At 38.2% G+C, this 19,419-nt stretch overlaps 1 protein-coding gene and 2 non-coding genes across 4 annotated transcripts; 2 read left to right on the forward strand and 1 right to left on the reverse strand.

Annotated features, from left to right (window-relative positions):
* Positions 1 to 4,997: 4,997 nt before the first annotated feature.
* LOC136252619 (IQ motif and ubiquitin-like domain-containing protein) lies at positions 4,998 to 19,411 on the reverse strand. Of its 2 annotated transcripts, XM_066045128.1 has the most exons (16): positions 19,265 to 19,411; positions 19,078 to 19,218; positions 18,890 to 19,030; positions 17,282 to 17,497; positions 17,088 to 17,230; positions 16,223 to 16,306; positions 16,069 to 16,167; positions 15,246 to 15,344; positions 14,661 to 14,772; positions 13,301 to 13,476; positions 12,378 to 12,548; positions 11,994 to 12,087; positions 11,746 to 11,929; positions 8,700 to 8,847; positions 6,689 to 6,874; positions 4,998 to 5,260 (listed from the first exon to the last, which is right to left on the reverse strand). In XM_066045128.1, the coding sequence occupies exons 2-16, from the start codon at positions 19,181 to 19,183 to the stop codon at positions 5,078 to 5,080; spliced, it is 2,142 nt and encodes a 713-aa protein (XP_065901200.1). In that variant the 5' UTR covers positions 19,184 to 19,218; positions 19,265 to 19,411; the 3' UTR covers positions 4,998 to 5,077. The 2 variants fall into 2 exon arrangements, with proteins under 2 accessions (XP_065901200.1, XP_065901202.1); XM_066045130.1 differs by lacking the exon at positions 19,265 to 19,411 and having other exon boundaries at positions 19,078 to 19,237.
* Positions 9,133 to 9,205, forward strand: Trnak-uuu (transfer RNA lysine (anticodon UUU)). The gene has a single exon. It is a non-coding gene; the product is annotated as a tRNA-Lys (tRNA).
* Trnak-uuu (transfer RNA lysine (anticodon UUU)) lies at positions 15,829 to 15,901 on the forward strand. Its single transcript has one exon. It is a non-coding gene; the product is annotated as a tRNA-Lys (tRNA).
* Positions 19,412 to 19,419: the final 8 nt, after the last annotated feature.

Genomic DNA, 19,419 nt, shown 5'->3' on the forward strand with positions numbered 1-19,419 from the left:
GGGTAATATGTAACTGTAACTAAATAGTTCAGCTGCAAGTAATATGTAACTAGTTACTTTTACAAAGTAACTTGCCCAACACTGACCAATACATGTCACAGTGTTTTTGTATAGTATTTTCAGGACAGCATACAGCAGTTGGGGTGTTGTTTTGGTGAATCATTATTGCTATTTTCAATGTAAGTCCACACATTACTCTTCATTCTCCCTATTGATTTCACAAGTGTTTCCTACCCCTCAACAGGTTTGATAGTACTAGGAGTACACAGATCTAGAGGAGCCCAACGCCTGGAGCATACAGAGCATGACCAGTCCTCCAGACATGTGATGTAAGTATGATAGCAAGCCACAGTATTCACCATATGTTTGTTATGTATGCATTAGCTAACTGCATGTAGAGTTTTGGTGACCACAACTTTAGCTTGTTGCCTACCTATCAGCCAGTAGCTACTGGGGAGAAATCCGTCATAGTATAGCTATAGCCTGGTAAAATTCTACATAACAAATCAATACGTGAACAATTAACTTGGAAAGTCATGTAACTTGATACTCAGGGAAGAAACCTCACAAGTCTCCTTCTACCAGCAGTTCTAGTAATGGTGCAGCAAGTGGGTGGGCAGTAAATGGAGTAGTGATGATGTTTTCACTTGTGGTTATTCCACTGATGATCAACTCATTGTAGATAGTATAACTATTATACTTGACAATTAATCGTATTCTACAACATTCCTCATTGAAACAGTTATCAAATCAGGGACTAATTTCATATGCAAGAATTAATTATAATTACACACTTTGCTAATAGTGACCATAAACAACATCATCACCTAATTAATTACCCCTGCAAAACCGATCACTGTTCCAGCATAGATAATGTATGCGTTCCTACTGGATTGGAAACGCCCGTATTATTTACGTAGTGACGTCATAGGCCATCCTCGTTTCGCTGCGCGTAAACTTTATGGCCTCGACAGGTGGAAGATTTCGCTGTTCTTGTAACCAGCAAATTAGTGTTTGTTGTTTACAGCTGGGTTAGTTATCACCTACACTAATTGGAGGCTGGACTGGGTAGGGACGCTGGAGGGCAGTAAACAACAGCGTAAGAAAATTCAGGTTCAAAGGTGAAATATGGTGTTTCAAAACGGTTGTGCAAATTTCCTGAAGAAACAGAAAGTGTAGCATTGTTTCTTTGCTGCTGTTTACACCACTTGTAGCAGGTAGAGTGTAGTAGGCTAGCTAGATATTCATTGCTTCGCTGTATATTTCCACTGCCTCGATAAAACTTCAGAAAACAAGCACTACTTTGTGCTATTGTTTAGCTCAAGCTGAGCAGTACTGTAGCATAAAATTTATTTCAATGTATCACACATTTCTTTGGTTGTGTAAATGCGGTGACAAGAAGTTGGCTAATAGTACTGCTGTTGAATTATTAGCTGGTGCGTACCTGCCATTGTCACCTGTCGCAAACAATATTTCTCCCACTGCCCACAGACACGCTGTGTTCTTGTTCAGTACACAACGCAACACAATAAGCAATGTAAAAGGAATGTCCACGCCTTCGAACCGGCCTTCAAACATGCAAGAGAAAGCCAAACAGCCACTCAACAAATTTCCCAATGTTTGGCGCACCGTAACTAGGATAGGAAAATAATTTAACTGGCGTTTCCAATCCAGTAGGAACGCATACATTATCTATGGTTCCAGTAGGGGTATAGCAAGAGGAACACTGAAACCAGCCAGCTATGCAGCTGCAGGTGGCACAAATAACTTGTATGTCCTATCACAATATAATTATACACAATACTAGCTACAAGGTCAATTCTAAAGACACTCATCACTTCATTCATTTGCTAATTGGCAGATCCCACTAATCATTATAATACATTTTAAACAGTAACATTGACTTATTTATGTTGTATTGATATAATTTCAGTAGGCCTCAAGACTTAGGATTAATGATGGGTTAAAAGATAACTGAAAGCTCTGAGCAAATCACTCTAGCTATACTTTTTTGCAATAGCCACTGAGCATAATCTTGCAAGCTAAAAATAGTATAGGTTCCTTGTCTAACAGAACTTTTGCTGCCTCTAAATTTTATTGAATACTAGCATTGGTACCTGCCCTACGTGCAGGGATCACTTTATAATAACAACCAAGCATTAAACATCAGTGCCATTCATGCCCTGCAGCATGCATGGTGGTAACATTTTTAATACCAACATCTTGCCAAAATCATGGGAAGCACGCAGGTACCCCTGAACCTGCAGAATTGCAGTAGCTAAACTAATGTAGTAATGTGTATGCTTATAACACATAGGTGTGAACAATGTGGACGGTTTGTAGTACCTGTCCTATTATGCAGGCTATAGTTACATGTAGCATCATTTGATAAAAGATTGACCACAAAAGACATTATTTATTGGTACCCAATGGCGGATCCAGGATGGGGCATTTGGGGCAAATGCCCCCCCCCCCCTCAATTTGTGGAGGAGCCACTGGCAGTCATACTTCTGATTAAAATAGCTACTAAACTTTGTCGGGCCAAGAAACTCATGAAAATATGTACATTTTACTAGCAGTTGTTACAAATTCACCTGAAATCAAAGCGAACCAAAGTCAAATTACCTGTGAAATTGTCACCAAGCACCTTCGTACGTACTTAGCGCCTCTAAAAATAATTATCGTGTTGCATTTGTTTAAGACATTCAGAGCCTTTTAAACAACTTTTAAGACTTCACAACCATCTGAAAAGGCAAAAATGGCAAAAATCAACAGTGAAACACTACTAAGAGGTGATTATTAGTTGCCTCAAAAAATGCAACACTGAACTAGAGAATCTGGCTCTCCCCAACCATTTACAACTTAGCTTGTTTGTGCCCCTCCCCTTGCCAACTCCTGGATCCGCCCCTGGTACCTACCCTATAATGTAGAAGTTGCCATATTGCCGTTATATTGTGGGCATGCACATCATGTAATGGAAACCTTGCATTAAAATTCATGTAACTATGTTGCATGTATAATGAATTAAAGACCATTAAATACCATTAGACCATCCTGCAAGTACACTGGAATGATTTGAGCATACAGATAATTTTAAACAGGAAAGCTGTGTGTAGCTACATAAGCAAATACAACTGTAATATTGTACTACCTGTCCATACCTATAATATTATGTCTACCACACAGGCACAAACTACATTTATTATGTGATATTAGTATAGTACCTGTCATGTAGGCCATACATATGACAATTAACTTACTGACAACAAAAAGAAACTACATAATGGTAGGGTGCAGTACATGCCTACAGTACAGGCTGAGCTTTGTATGTTAACAATACTACAACATTCCCTCCTGTTCCCTTTACTACACTACAACCTATTGTCATCACCTCTATCCTCCATGATCCCTACATTTACAGTACTGTATGAGTAAGCTACTACTGACAATTATCACCTATTGTCATCACCTTTGTGCAGTAAAATTAGCTACCACAAACTGTTATCAACCAATACAGTGGAACCTATTAATCAGGACACTTGAAAATAAGGATCTGGACACTTGGTAATGCTCCTAAAGTATCCCTTAGCATGTAACTGAACTGAAAATTCAGGAAACCTTGATAATCAGGACACTTTTGCTCAGTCCCTAATACACAGCCTTCACTGTAGAGTGAGAAAACCTGTTACCAAAAAGGCTGCCAAAATGAAAAAAGTTGTAGCAAAAAAGGTTGTTGAAGAAAAGTTGTAACCAAAAGGTTTGGAAACAGAAAAAAAAAGTGATACAACTGGGATTCGAACTCTCATCCTACCAGTTTCTAGCCTAACGCTCTATACCACATGGACTAAATGTCACTTGTGGTTACAGAGGCTTTAAATGTTCACCCTTACACTAATCGCGCTGTAAATGACAAACGACGGCAGTTAGAAGCTTCATTTAAAAGCGAGGTAATTCTTAGATGATGAGCGTTTAGTTTGGCACAAAAAACGCTTTGATACGTGCATCATCTGGTGAGAAAATCGTTGGACGCCATCAGAATTGTAGACGGACAGACGGCTTTTCAGCTTTATATATACAGAAGATTAATACAATTTTCAAGTTAAGAAAAATTTCTATAAGATAGGAATAATTTTTTTTTAAGTCTTATGTGCAAGGATTACTTTTACACAATTAGCATATCAATTTAATTCACTGGTTGTTATAATGATTGTTGCATTAAAATTTGTCTCCAGGACACCAGCTACATAAGCTATCATTACTACAACTTCACTCCTCAAACTAGCCACTGTAAAGTGCTGCATACACAAATGTGTAAATACAATAACTATCACAAGTAGTGATCGTTCCAGTAGGAGGCCAGAAGAGAATTAAAATTGTGAGTAGTGCATAGAACCTGTGAATAATTTATAATTATATCTGAAAACACTTAGCTTGTCCCTCTTAGCTAGTAGTGGATTGAATCTGTAAATGAATATTTTATATGCTATACTGCATGTGCTGCTATACTGCATGTGCGGTGCTCAAAAATTTAACCCTATTTTGTCCTTTGTGCATTATTGTTGGAAATAAATCCGTAATTTTTTTGCTGCTTTAAGCATATAATTATTATATGTGCATAACATACTATATTGAATGACTACATACTTGCCTGCTTTATTTGAGTTATGGACTATTGTGTTAAATAAAATACAACATTTTTCACAGTAAGCTACTGTAATGCTTTTCAGACAAGGTTATATAATTATTTTAGCATCATGCATTATTCTGTCTATACACTGCCAACTTGATACTTGCAATAATTATGCCCAAGCACAATGAATTGTTATTTAATACAATCCCCTACCTGGAGTTACACCATCAAATGAAGCCTTATAACAATAACACTTAACTAGAATAACCACAAAAGCTGGAAAAAAATTCTTTATGCACATATAACTTAGTAGCTACTCCCTTTTCCAGATTGAATGATGTTTATAGAGTAACCTCACACATCAAGATTAATTGATTGATATTTCTAATATTTTATTATGAACAACAACAATAATATTACATGATGATATTAAGTGGATCATGTGATCTATGGTGTGTCCGCCACAGTTGTTAGGTAACGGCTAGTCATCAATTTCTCAGCAGGACGAGGTAGTGGTAACTGTACCACCTTAGCTGTCATGTCTTCCTTCATCCCTGATAACTTAGAGAAGTGGTTTCTTGCTAGTACATGACGATGATTAACCTTCTGTACCAATACTGCTCCATAAGCCTAGTAATGGATGACATGTTCCATGTGTAACATTGTTATTTCTTAAGGTTACGGGTTACCCAGTTAATAATTTTGTAGGCGCTTTGCTTATAGTTCTGTTCTAACCGTTTTGCACGGAAGAACACACTAAAATAACATGGCATATCAACGTACAAGAAATACCAAAAGCGGCGATACACTCAACAAGAGATGCACTTGTACAGAAATGCAGGCACTAAACAGCGAAACTGTTGAGTTGCTATTCATCAAAAACCAGGTTTCATGGGAAGCCACACCATGATATTTAGCATTAATAATCTATATATTACTTAGTGATTTCTAGGTCCTCACGAACGAATTGAGTTGTTATCCGATTGTAACAGCACTGTAGTGCACTCGCGGTATTTCCGTAGCAGAACTAATCGCCATTATCCTTGAAAGATACGATAATTAACCAGCTACTAGTCAGTTTTCCCACAAAGTCTCCACGACAGGACCTAGATAATATAACCACCCATTGACACTGCCATAAAAATTTAGTACTAATTAGCTGACAGCTGCTATTTTTGATGAATAATAACCACATTAAGCAGTAGCGCTAAACGCTGGTTCAACCATATTACGGGGACTGACTACCTTCCACAGTAAATTATTAACACTCACTTTGTATGATTCCTCCGCTATTATCACATGGCTATACAACGCTTTAAAGTTGACAACCTTCTCACTAACACCTGCTTGAGTTTCGTGCCAATATTGCACCATCCATTATCACGCATCGAAAAATAATAATCTATTATTAAGCGCCTAACCCGTAACCTTAAAATAAGATTTGTTACTCTGGAACCTGTTAATGTGGACACTTGAGGACACCTACATAATCCAGACACTTAGTTAAGGTCCCAAAGTATCCTTTAGTACATAAACTGACCTGGAAATCAGGACACTATTGGTTTCCCTCCATTATCTGAATGGGGGGCCCTAGGTGCATTCATATAATAGAAAAGTTTGGATAAACGAAGCCCATACATTTATATACAGAGCTCCAGTTAAAATACTCTAATAGAACATACACTTTAGACAAAATACTCTAATAGAACAGTCATTTCCACAGTTTGGATAACAGAACATTTGGATAATTGATGACCGGATAATGGAGGGATCACTGTAGTTCCACAGTGACAGGTTCCAATTAGTTGCACTAATCAGAGATTTACTGATCAATCCTCACACTGTTGTTAACAAAAACATACTAATCAGAGAGTCATATCACCACATGGAGTTCCATTAACTGGTCAAATTCAATTACTCTAATAGAACATACAGGTCGATGGCAAAGCCTACTCCAGTATTAACAGCCAGGTAGCATACACATTCAGTGTAAATTAAAGAAACTTTTTATTAACAGTGTAATAACCACTTGGTCTTCTCGTACAGTAAACTTCTCACCATTTCAACATCAGCAAGATTAAGATGTGCTCTTCCTTCCTCATCATTCAGTAGTACACAATTCCATGGGCTCCATGGCTCTTTAGTGTTCCATCTGATGAGCACCAGTTCAGCCAGTTCTGTGTCCCCGCTGAGCAGGCTCTGACCAGCCCAAATGTGCTCCACAAGATAACACAAGTCCATCTCCTAATAGTGATGAGTGAATTATACATACATGTTGTAGATTGTAGTAAATTGTAGTAGTAGTATACTTAGTGAAGGTATTAAAAACCACACAATGTGTCACCATAAGAAGTCATATTAAACTATGAAGTAGCCGATAGCATATAACTGATGAAGCAGCAAAGAACATCCTCAACACTGACTAATGCTAAGCAATACAATGGCTAGCAACATTGATGCACCACCTGTTGGTTCATACACAACTAATCACCAATGCATTAGTCAACCACCATGACAGTAACATTGTTGCTTGGAAACAATTCTCACCAACAGATAATGTAATAGTCTTAGTTAGCATTCTTTCTCCTTCCGTGACACCTTTGATCCACACACACCCCTTATCAGTAACAACACATCCATTTGGTTAGTACTTGTAAACCTCATGGGTGTAACCATAATGTAACCTATGATCTTATTAAGCAGGTGGTTACATTAGGCAGGCCACTTTGTACACATTTTGGAAATTTCAACTGACCATATTACACAGTGACCTTATTAAACAGGTTTCAGCACTACAACTTCATAATTCTACTCCAATGTTACATATCAAAAGTCGCAGTATTTAAATAGTAGCTATAGTATGTTCAAGTTGAGCTGAATCCTCAAAAACATTTAATAACTCATGGATGCAATTACACATGATCTTGAAATTTGGCTCATTTGTAGTACTGCTTGATCCGCTAAAACTGTTTCAAAATCTTGTTGTTCAAATGTTTGACATAATATTTACGGCCAATCAAAATTTTCACAATACATTTCCTATGGAGAAGCCATATAAGTACAGTGTCCATTAGAGCCCTTTCCCAAACTTGTAATGGAGCCAAACCGTACATGTCTGTTGTTGACACCTTTGCTGTACGTTACTAATAATCATCTGGTTGACAGAAATGTTAATTCTGTTGAGAAAAAATCCACTTTTAATTTTTAGCTGTTTTTCAGGGTTCAGCTCAACGTGAACATACTATACACGATGTCTTTAAGTGAAGCATAAATGCTAGGGATGGGAGATCATATCGATTGTGGGATTAATCGTGATTGTCATCGTGATGTTGATATGTATTATAAATAACTGTGATGTTATGACATCACATGAAATGTATATTAGTAAATTCAAAATGGTGGCACATACTGTTGTGGAAGAACACAATCTAGAAGGCAAGTCTGATACAGTTCATTGTATGAATAAATCTTACCACACAATTTAAAGCTTATAAGGTTCAGAATGCTGTTTGTATTAAACTGTAACTGCCTATGGTCTTAATTGTGTTGAACAGTTGTACACAATTTCACTGTGTATCGTTAAAATAAACAATTCATACAAAATTGTACATACATGTTGCTGATGCATGTGAGTTATAACATCGTGATAGTTATCATAATTAGTTATCATAATTATTTGTTACATCCTACAATCGTGAAAGTAGCAAAATTTCACAATAAATTCATACAGAATTGATACTCTAAGGAGTTAAATGCTTATCCTGGGTTAGATATTAAGGTGAAGTAGAACTATCTTGAAGATTTATTAATATTTTCTGCAAAACAATGTCATCCTACATCATGTGTCTGGACGCAATACCTTTCATCTGCTGTTTCATTTTAGTGTAGTGAAATATACTAAATAAGCAAGTCTCTTTATATGATGTACTGAATAGTTGCTGCACTTAAGAGCTGCTTATAAGCTATAAATGCTGCCCTCAAATAGTCTCACACCAACTTAGATGTTGGGCTAATAGTAACCATGGTGTTTAACCAAGTGTGTAACTCTATTCCTATTCAAATAACTAACTTGTAGCAGGAAGATGACATGTGATCCATCATTGTATCGTTCCTCAGAGTGTTTGATACTCTTCACCATCAGACGATAAGTGGAGTAGTCAGCCCTAAGCCTGGCCTTATTGTCTAGTTCATCACATTTGCGACAATGTCCCACCACCCTAAACAACAGCAGTAACAATAGCATAATATGTCATTCACTCCCTTCCCCTCACAGTATCAACACAGTTTGGTCATACATTACCTTTACCAGTGAAATCTGTTGTAATATGGATGCCTTGGAACAAACCAATAGTGTCCTAATTTATCAAGGTGCCCATGTTATTTTATGCACTACGGAATATTGTGGGACCTTAACTAAGTATTTGGATTATGCAGATGTCCTCAAGTGTCCACATTAACAGGTTCCACTATACAACAACATCAATATCATTATACCATGAGCAGTCCAGTTAGCTCAGTCGTTAGAGCATCAGACTTTTAATCTGAGGGTCAAGGGTTCAAGTCCCTTACTGGGCAAAAAGTTAAGTTTTTCTTTTTAACATCACATCTACATATCATTCAGTACATGCAGTTTCCACAATGACCTTTCTTGACGTTGCAATTACATTTTTCAATGTCACAAAACAAAATGGCTATCCTAGTGTGGGGATTGAATACAAGGAACATGAAGGAGGTATTGGGAGAGGTAGCATTTTGACATGATAATGCTTATAACATCAAACAATGGCAAAGGTGAACCATATATTGCAGTACAAATGACACACGTTTGTGTATATTGTGTAGGGCTGCACCGATTCCACTTTTTACCGATACTTCAAATACCAAGTACTCAGTTGGGAAGCATCTGCAAGTACAAGTACCGATACCAAGTACCTTAAAGTAGCTACTTCATAGTGTGCACATTTATTATATAGTGCATTTCATGGTATTCTTGTACACATTTTCAGTATGGTTCATGTTTATAATGAAGTAGCCAATCAAGATTCACAAAGAAGGAAGTCACTGAAATGCAAAGCAGTGGATATTCCAGTATTCTTCTGGAGAAGCGTAGATAATATCATAATGGTGCTTACAAAAACAAAATATTATTCTAATACTGAAACAGTCACTTCTACCTGATTGCTCTATTAGAGTTATTGACTGTTCTATTAGAGTATATCGATCTTTTTCTCAGTAAAGCGTTTTCACACGTATAGGTTTCAGCATGCATAGATCAGTAATTTTGCTGGTAGTTATTAGTGTTATACTTGATGCTTTTAGGCGTCCACTGTACTAGTAAAATAAGCAAGTACAAACGAACGTTATTTTATTCTCGCACGTGATAAGAATCGGTATCTGCAACAATATAATGGCCGATCCCGATACTTCATGAAAACAGCAGTATCAGCCCGATACCAATACCGATACTAGAATCGGCGCAGCCCTAATATTGTGTTATTTGTGTATACATTGAAGAAACTGGCCAACCAATGAGCTTTGCCATTATATGTTTAATGCGTATTACCGTCAAAAAAAATAAATAAATAAATTTCTGAATAACAGTCTTTGATTTGTGACATCATGTTACATTTTATCATTGCAGATATTGTCCATATATAGAATGAAAATATTTAGTGAAAACCCTACCCATTCACCAAATCTCCCTGCACCTCTCTACTATGAGACTATAAGAATTATAGTATTTTTTAAAATTGTTAATTTAAAATGATGCAATAAAAAGTAGTGAAACAAAAGATGAATGATGGTATTACAGCATAGCTCGGTGGGAAAGTCCCTACTTTGGTATTGAGCAAAATTATAGCTAATGTGCCAAAGTAGGGACTTTCCCATCGAGCTATGCTGTAATACCATCATTCATTTCTTGTTTCACTACTTTTTATTGCATAGATCCCTACTTCATCTTTTAAATTAACAATTTTTTTAAATACTAGTTTGTTTAGTTTTTTGTTGTAGCACAACTAGTTATAGTATAACTTGTGAGTTAGCAGTTACAGTGTAACTTGTGAGCTCACCGGTGGGATGTGCCTTTTGGGGTTCTGACAAGTGTTCGCCCTGTGTGCCTTGTCTTTCCTTTTATCTTCAATCAGGTTGGTTGTCTTCTTCTCATCGAAACCATACCGAGGCATTAATTTTTCGTATCAACACTTTTCTGTAGACACCACAAAATTATTTCAGAAAGCGCTCATGCTGCTGAAAGAGCAGGGCGCTTGTAATTTCAAGTGTCACACGTGAAACATTAAGGCTGCTGAGTTGTCACTTTGACTTTTGCCAACATCTGGACTGCAATTGACGAAGAGATTTGTTACTTAATAGACGGACTGATACTTGACAGCTTGTTCCTCTGAACACACTGACTCAGCCGGATGGCGAGATCAGCTAGTGATTGGATAGTACTCGAGTGGAAATTATATTACTTTATCCTGTTAGTCGAGACTGAGCTCCAGACAACTGAAAGGGCCTGTTCGTTCGAACAACTTCCGGCCTGGGTGAATAGAACATGGACCATCGTACTGAAACAGGTCATAGATCTGAGTGCCACTGCTACTACGATCAAAGGTTGCTACTATGGGCCTATGTGTTTCCAAATTTGGGACAGTACACACTTTAATAAGCTGTACAGGAACTTAATATCTAGTTTGTTATTGTAGCATAAAATGGTGACCATGCACTGCTTCATTTGAGCTCTAGGCTTGCGACTGTGGTCAGTGAGTGAGTGACACAAAATTCAAGTTTTAGAAGTATTTTAAAAATATCTGGCCACCAGTAAGTGTTTTCTTGTTTTTAATGCTGTGTTTCATGTTAGATGGACTAATATTATTCCGTATAGGTGATTTTCATGGTAGTTAAGTACTGTACACTTGTATACAGGAGTGTGATTCATAATGGAATTTCCTACCCACTCACATGCTATAATGTGTGATCAGAACAAGAAACAGGAAATCAGTTAGGAGTGGCCTTGTCATAGTACTGCATACCATTAGGTTCAGATAACAAGACTGTTACAACATAATACAAGCTCCAGTCCTACCAGACTCACACTACATTACACTATTCACCTTGAGTTAGTAGGGAGGGAGAAGTCGGTGGAGGGAAGGTATTTACGACAGCTACGACACAGATAAATGTTACTACGGAGCATGGCAGGGTCGGCTGGTACACGAATGTGTTTAGCAGCCTCAGGGTTGAACAATGGAGTCTTGCAGTACTGCAAGAATAGTGTACAGATACGTTTGCGTAGACCTACAGTGAAATAATATAACCAATAGTTGCACAGATCACTTAAAGGTGTGGCTTCATTTATCACCTCCAAGAGAAGGGTCGGGTATTCCCCTCATAATGAGGTCAGCCTCTCTATCAATCAGTTCCACAATATCTCTAGTAAGACGACAATCATGTTCCTAGTGGAGAATGATACCATAATATTCTAATAGAACATACACCTAAAGTACATCGTACCAATAAACCCCTTCAATCTGGACACCTTAAGAGGGACCATCCCGAAATATCCTTATTAGTGAGGCAGCTTGATTTCAGGGGTCTAAATGTGTGTACACTAATACAAATGGGACCATGGATAAGTGTCCCAGTTATTAAGGTATCCTTAATAGTGAGGTGTGTAGTTGTCTTATTCTACACACAGGTAACCTCCCAACATAACCCAGAGAGGTTTGTACACATTTATAATCACCTTGACTGTTTGTTTCAGTGTCAGCAATACATCAAGTCTCTCGGTAGGGTTAAGCTCCTGGCGGCTAATACTCTGGTAGATCTCTTTGAGCTGCTGAGCCCTAATGGTATCAGGTGTATCCATCTGAGTCACCTCTCCATCATGAGCTATCCACTGCTTGGGGGCTGCAGTCTGTGTATGGAGTAGTAATGTATGTGATCAATAAAATGTTAGGATAGGTGAGAATACACTACCCTGATGTTCTTAGGCAATGTTAGGGATATGGTAAGTAACAATGTGAAATTTTGTACGGTATAATCTTAGTAAACTCCAATTACTTAAATTGAGCACAGAAAATGATTGTCCTATTAGAGTAGATAACAATTTCATTTATCTGTTGTTGTTAGCAAAATTGATAAGCACATTGCTTTAAGATAATTGTGCACACCATTTCAAATTATAACTTTGAACACTAGGTGGTCCCCAAAGGTTTGGATAACTAGTGAGGCTTCACTGCATGAGGGATGGTGAAAATTGGGATAAATCTGAAAGCTAAAATTTGACGATTACAAAGTTTGTAACAAAATTTAGCAGTAAGTCTTCGTACTTACTATATAGGTAATAGAGGTGTTCAGATCCATTCGTTGTATACAAGTTTTGTTCAACGTTTCATTTTAATAGAACACAACCAGTAGGAATACTCTAATTCAACAGTCACACCTCCTACAGTAGCCAGGCAGTAAGTATTGTGGTATTGTATGGTATGAAATAATAAAGTGATCTCTTAGTATAATGATATTGATACCATACTTTTAGTAGTGGGCCATTTCGTAGTTAACATGTAAACATATTTGTCATAGTATAGAACATGTACATGTTGTGTTTGTTACCTCTTTGATATTACTGGCTTGCATGACTATATAGTGGTACACATGACTACTCACAGATTCAAGAAATGATCGTATTCTCTTCTCCTTGTTCTCACCATCAGCTACAATCTTGTGTTGTCCGACTGAGGCTATCAGTTGAGCCTCTTGTTCCAGTAGTCCACAAAGTGCTGCCTTCCTTGCTGCCCCGGTAGTGCTCTGGTTGATCAGGGTGAGCTCATCTTTTCTCCACACTAATGAGGTAATGTATTAAGAGTTTAGTCACCAGTAGAGGTACTATGTGAGCATATATTATTAACACAGTGTTTGTACAGGCTATATTGGGAGAAGTTAGATACTCTCCCACATAAACTCTTGTATAGTGCACTTTTACTATAGATTTGATACCTTATTAGGTTGTAACACCACTACTATGAGGTTAGCAATCAAGGCACACATGCACTTATGAGGTACCAAGCAAATCTTCTGGGTATAGGATTAGTATCCCCCCATAAGAGGCTGCACCGTGTCTCATGAGTAAAGATGTGGACACCTGAAGTACCACCTGAACTTCACAATACAACACAATTAACACCCAATACACCATGGAGTGTATGTAACAGTCCTAGATGTGAAACCATAGATATACGACTCTTAATAGGGATTGGAAATGTCATCACAGCCGTGTTTCAAATGGGAATGTGGTTCCCATAACTTCCACCACATATGGCCATTGATGGAGTTTTGCAAGAGGGATTAGAACCCGTAAGCAAAGTGTTCCACTGTACTACCAGCCTGCCAGTTTTGTTTAACTACTTGAGCATTAGATTAAAGTTTGAAAGACAAGTAGTTTGCTAGACAGCAATCGGTTACAAGTACAGAAACACGAGGGTATCACAGCACTAAGCAAAGTTGTAACTGAGGAGATATGTAGCGATTACACTAGGGGTGTGACTTACAAACTGTTCTATTAAATTCTAATGACCAAAGGAATTCTAAAAAGCCATGCATCATTGATACCAGGAAGTATGTGTAGCGGCTACAGGAACAGAAGTGTACGTCGGTGTAGAAGTGATACCGAAAAAGCACAATATGACAAGTTTTTTAGTGGCTTTTGTGGCCACTTAGTGGCTTCCACCAAAGCAGCTCAACCTTACAGAACTTTCATATTATACTAAACCTACACTAGTACTCTACTGTAAGAACAAATATCAGTCTTTTCTTGCCCTTCAAAGTGAAATGTGCCTCATATCTAATCAGCAACATCAGGTAGTATGCTGGGAGTGTGACATTGTTTCCAATCCCTATTAAGAGTCATATATCTATGGTGAAACCCTCTAATATAACAGTCAGTACAGTACAGTTACATTGTGACATCAGGTGGGGCTTGAGGTGTCTACACCTTCACCCTTGAAATATGGTATAGTCAAAAACTCACTTTCTAAGGTGTGATATAACAGGTCAAAGTCCTCCTTAGTCTTTGGGTTCATCCTCCTCTCAAACTCTCTCTTCATCCTCTCCTCTCTCTCCTTTTGTCTCCTGATGGCCTCCTACAGTGACCACACCATTAGATGGAGAACATTACACTATATACACTGTCAGAAGCTTATAAGCGCCAAAGGTGCAAAGGAGCATGAAACTTCCATGAGGTTGTGTGGTAACAGTGGCTGAAATCCAAAATTACTGTACCTTATATGGAACACCACTAACAGTAGTGAAATCTCACCAACCACACAAACCACCCTCTCGCCTGGTTAGTGGGCTTCTGTTGTTATTAAACAACTTGACTAATAGCTGTGACAGTTGCACAAGATGAGTAGTACCAGTAGCCCCCAGGAAGTGCCTTTATAAGCTCCTGATACTGCCTCTACCCTAACACTTTAATAGAGCAGTATGTAATCTAGAACAGATCTTATTAATGGGATATGTTAATGGGTGCTTCAGGGCATACACTAGCGTTAGTCACATACTCACATTAGCCATGTATCACATAACAGACTGGTATACAACACAATAAGGGTACCTGTTTTTCCCACTCCTGTCTCTTCAGTCGTTCAGCTCTCAGTGAACTAACAAACTTCTGGGCCAGCCATCGGCGCCAATGTTTCTGTAGGATCAGTACCTGTGTGTGTACATGTGAGTAATAGAGTACACAAGGCCTGGGGGTACATACATGGGGCAACTAATAGAATCTGTGGTTTGTGTTATAACAACCACAAAAATAGTTGAACACTGAAGAATCGGATCACGACAGTGATGCTATGGTGCTGTGGTGATTCAATTGCCTGGTGTATGCGATTAATGTTTAGGCTGTGAAGATGATATTTCTACTTCCCCTGGGGATGCAGACAGATGTTAAATAGAAAAAATCGACCCTTCTTTACCCTCCCTGATACATATAAGAATTCACACAGCTTATGTTTCAACTCTGTAGTCTGCTCACGTTATGCAGCAACAACGGCAAAACTGCAATTTGATTGGATTTCAGTAATGGTGGCACAAGTCTGTAATGCTAGACAGAGCATGCAGACACTTTTTAGGGCGATTACAAGCACCTAAATAGGATCTGGTATATATTACAATATCAATATTGCTACCCATGAGCAGCCCAGTTAGCTCAGTCGTTAGAGCATCAGACTTTTAATCTGAGGGTCAAGGGTTCAAATCCCTTACTGGGCTAAGATTACGTTTTCTTGTTTTTGTTACTTTTTTACCTTATCACATCCATTACAACACATGTAATTTTCCCACTAGGGACCTGTGAGAAGGCTATATAAACTCTATACTGGTAGGGTTTGCAATTCAAAACTTCCATTCCAGAACCACATACCGGTGTACGTACATACCTTCTCCAGTCTCTTAGCATGATACTCATCAGCAGTCTCGTAACGTTTTGGAGTGACCAATTTATCAGTCATCTCACTGACTATACAACCAGTCTTTGTCTAGTAATGTTGACATCACCATGGTAACATGACACTAAATTGTAACAGTGCTCACCATCTGTGTAGCAGCATCAAACATCACTTGTTGATATTTGTTACACAGTGTAACCGTCTGTGTATCTCGCTGGAATGTCTCAATCTAGGAATAAACATTAAACAAACTAAAACTATAGTGTTGTCAATAAATGTGTATTATGACCATCACAATAACTTCACTAATTTTGTGATGACGGTATATCCTGTGGCAGTATTAGCAAAAACTACATAATATTATGTAAGTACACTACGTACGAAAATTTACAGAATGAAACTGTGCTAGTCAGTGACTCTAAAGTTATTGTGATACAAATGGTGATATTATACGTATCAAGAAATAACAGTTTTATTAAACCAAATAATACAGCCATTACATTGATTTCAGAACATCACTCTAACCAATCAAACATACAGTGCATGCCAGGTGTCAAATTTTCAATTGAAGGCTGCACATTTAAGGTCAAGATGGGAAGAAAATAAATAGCCCCAGGGCTTCAAACAAGAAATAATATTACCCACAAGTCACTTATAATCAACATTCAAATTTGCTCACAAATGAACCTTCAAATTTCTGATCCATTACATCCTAGCTGCAGTAAATGCCTACTTTGTAAATGGTTTAACAATTAATTCCATATAAAACAGTTATTCAATTTCTAACTCTTAAAGGATATCCACTACATACAGGGTGGTCTCTACACACAGGGTAGTCACTACATACAGGGTGGTCACAACACACAGGATGGTCACTACATACAGGGTGGTCACTACATACAGGATGGTCACTATACACACAGGGTAGTCACTACATACAGGGTGGTCACTACATACAGGATGGTCACTATACACACAGGGTAGTCACTACACACAGGATGGCCACTCACTCCTTTATCAGGTCTCCTCTTGGGTAGGGTCTGTACTGCAGCATGATGATACTCCACCCCGGTACGACGATGTCTGTATCCTCCCAGAAATGGTTTAGGTACTGATGTATGCTCTATATGTACTAGTATTTCCTGCTTTCCTCCTGCAGGGGTGCAGTTGATAGATCATGTGATCACAAGTTCCACCCACTAACCATCATCTGAATCAACTTCTACAGTCAACACTGATCCCATCCTGTAACCTGGATCATGTGACCCCATTTTATAGCCAGGATCATGTGATCTTGTATTAGGGGGAGGTCCCGTGTCCACAAGGTCATTAGCAATCTCCAGTGATACCTGTAACTCCAGTTTACCTTTATCAGCCATGCCTAACTCTTCTAGTCTGGTAGTAGCTGATAACAGCTCACCTAATAAGGAAAGGATATTGTTTGTCTTAATTTGGCAAGAAAGCAGGAACATAGGGTGTCAATACAACCAATAGCTGACTAAACCCATTAACCTGAAATTTTTATCCACTAAGCCATGTTGATACTCACTACTGACCAAATTTCTGAAGTTATGAATTATCAAAGTTGGTAATTGGTGTGGAATATCCCCTTTTCACCAATCCCAGTCAATGACATTTTGATCACCTAGCTGATAATGTATAACTTGTTGAAATACAACATGATGATAGTGCAATATTGTATGAAGCTGTAAATAGCAAAATTTATAAATAGACTATTAAGGAGACAATTTTCATAGTATACGAAAAAACAGTTCATAGTACACCCCCAGTGATGCAGTGATAAGATATTTCGTAGTTAACATTTTAATGATTAAATGGCCAATGTTGATAGCTAATACCAAGAGTTCATAATATATATACTAAGGAGAGTATCCTACTCTCATATACCCCTGTAGAAAGGCGTATCGTGAAGTTATGACGTAACACTTCTGAGTTCGCCCGTTTTTCTTTGTATAATTAATGATGTCATTAGTTGAACATGGTATCAATTGAACGTGTGCCTACCAACGTCGCTAGCAACCAAATTAACTCCAGCTCTAAGCGTTTCTCACCCAACTACAATCGTTCCTTCATGGGTTAAGACTACTTTGTAGGTGTTTCTTACTAGGCCATTCGCGAATACGGCTATCCTGAGCGTCGCAAGTGTGAAACAATGCTAACGATTCTTGCACTTTTACGGCTTCCTGTACGTCACAAACCACAACATCTTGTTGTTACGTCATAACTTCACGATACGCCTTTCTACAGGGCTATATGAGAGTAGGATACTCTCCTTAGTATATATATTATGAACTCTTGCTAATACTTTGTATGGCTTCTTTGGGATCCTACATTAGTAAATGTTGTTACAATCAAGATTTAAAACCATCAAAAGTGTATGAGCCAGCTATTGCAAGGTACTGACATTACTATACTGGTTAGCAGTAACTAATCTAATTAATTATTCAAAGAGGAAGGGGTGGCACCAAAAGGCTGGAGGGAATAATCATCATTGAAGTCAGTGACGTACTTGGAGATGAAAAACTGATAAAATGGCGGCACTGTAATACCAACAATTAATTACCTTGCCACATTAGTTCAGTCGCTAGTATCTCATCAGGGAGATACCAACAATAACATTGGGATGTAATAATTATATCAGTCCAGTTACCTTCCTACCCAAGTAATGACAAGAAAACTAGCAAGTGTGTTCATGACACAAATTTCCACTAAGTATAAGGGGACCAGAACTGTGTAATAGGGAGTGTAGTGCACGTGGACAATGTAATAGATAAAGTATTACAACACCTACCACTAAATGATAATGATAGTACAGCATTGTTGGGTATTAGGTGGTCCCAAGCTTGTTCCAATTCTCTCCTCAATTGTTCCACACTACAATGTACACTAGCAGTGGTGTGGTATGATGTGTTAGCGTCTAGTATCATCTCCACTACGAGTAGGATGATATTATACGAGCTAACAATAGCGATATCTCACCTTCGATATTATCCTCAACGTCATTGGCAGTGGTAGCAGCCTCTTCGCTCTCCTTATACTCTTCCTCATCTTCTAGTCTGTTATTGGCCGCTGCCTCGCCCTCCATTGTTGATTATCGTAACATAGCAACCGCGAGCGAAACTATTAGAATAGTAATTGATGACGATTATTTCACTTGTAGACCTACCACTCGATCATTACAAATCCACTTGGAAGATGTCGCGTTTTTAGAAATCTGTTTCATCTCCTGTCCTAGCTGTATCCGTATAACCTGACACGTGAGCCACATCAGTGATTTATTTTGAGTGGGCGTTCAGAACCCCTATAAATGCCACACCACAC

This window comes from Dysidea avara, chromosome 4 (genome assembly GCF_963678975.1).
Source record: "Dysidea avara chromosome 4, odDysAvar1.4, whole genome shotgun sequence".
NCBI lineage: Eukaryota > Metazoa > Porifera > Demospongiae > Dictyoceratida > Dysideidae > Dysidea > Dysidea avara.

Excerpts from the sequence above, each read along its gene's own strand:
- LOC136252619 (XM_066045128.1), bottom strand. The coding sequence starts at position 19,183 with ATGGAGGGCGAGGCAGCGGCCAATAACAGACTAGAAGATGAGGAAGAG. Across the intron at positions 15,345-16,068 it reads ATGCTAAGAGACTGGAGAAG|GTACTGATCCTACAGAAACA; the intron begins GTATGTACGTAC and ends GTACACACACAG. Across the intron at positions 5,261-6,688 it reads ATCTTGCTGATGTTGAAATG|GCTTATGGAGCAGTATTGGT; the intron begins GTGAGAAGTTTA and ends ATCCATTACTAG.